The sequence below is a fragment of the Morus notabilis genome, unplaced genomic scaffold (assembly GCF_000414095.1).
Source record: "Morus notabilis unplaced genomic scaffold, ASM41409v2 Scaffold2956, whole genome shotgun sequence".
Classification (NCBI taxonomy): domain Eukaryota; kingdom Viridiplantae; phylum Streptophyta; class Magnoliopsida; order Rosales; family Moraceae; genus Morus; species Morus notabilis.
Genome location: NW_010360885.1, coordinates 1 through 677, shown reverse-complemented (window position 1 = coordinate 677; position 677 = coordinate 1). Strand labels below are relative to the sequence as shown.

The 677-nt window shown below is 49.2% G+C and overlaps 1 protein-coding gene across 1 annotated transcript; it reads right to left on the bottom strand.

Annotated features, from left to right (window-relative positions):
• Positions 1-8: 8 nt before the first annotated feature.
• LOC112091492 (uncharacterized mitochondrial protein AtMg00670) lies at positions 9-557 on the bottom strand (the record flags this gene model as incomplete). Its single annotated transcript, XM_024165259.1, has 1 exon — positions 9-557. A coding segment is annotated over one exon (549 nt), but the record flags the coding sequence as incomplete, so codon positions are not given.
• Positions 558-677: the final 120 nt, after the last annotated feature.

Here is a 677-nt window from a genome sequence, read left to right as displayed (position 1 = left end):
GTATAGAGTTTCTCCAAGGACTCCTCTCTCGTGGAGGTGTGGGAATTTTCGAGGGCCCGGGCTCCTCGTCCTAGCCAATCTCCTTCTGGATCAAGGCCAGACATGACCCTGAAAATCTCGACCTTGACCTCGAATAGGTCTTCGGCTTGAATTCGGGCCTGTTGTATGACCTCGGTAGAAGGAGAGGGGTCTTTGGCTAAGAGCCTCCGCTGGATAGAAAGAACAGACCCCCTATGCCCTATCACTTCATCCGGTTGATACGGATAGGGGACCACGTGCGGGGGACTAGCTGCCTCCTCCGGGGAAGCGACTGGATTAGCGGGGGGCTGATTCACTGATGATTCCTCGGTTCCTTTTTCATCAAAAGATTCCAAGAGAACCTGTAACCCGAAGGAATCCTCCCTCCACGAGGACGAGCTTGCTGGGCCAGAGGGCCCCGGAAGAGGGAGCCCCTGCCCCGCCCCCACACTCAAAATGAAAAAGAAGAGAGATCCTACATGAAGACCCACGCGAGAAAGTGAGTAGACATGTAGAAAATAGACAGCAAGAAATTCACACTAAAATGGAAATATATAAAAAAAACAAGTCGAAAGCCGTACAAGTGAAAAGAATAAAAACAAAACAAAATGATCAAGCTGAAAAGAACTATTGCAAAGAGAATCCAAAATTTTCCTGTG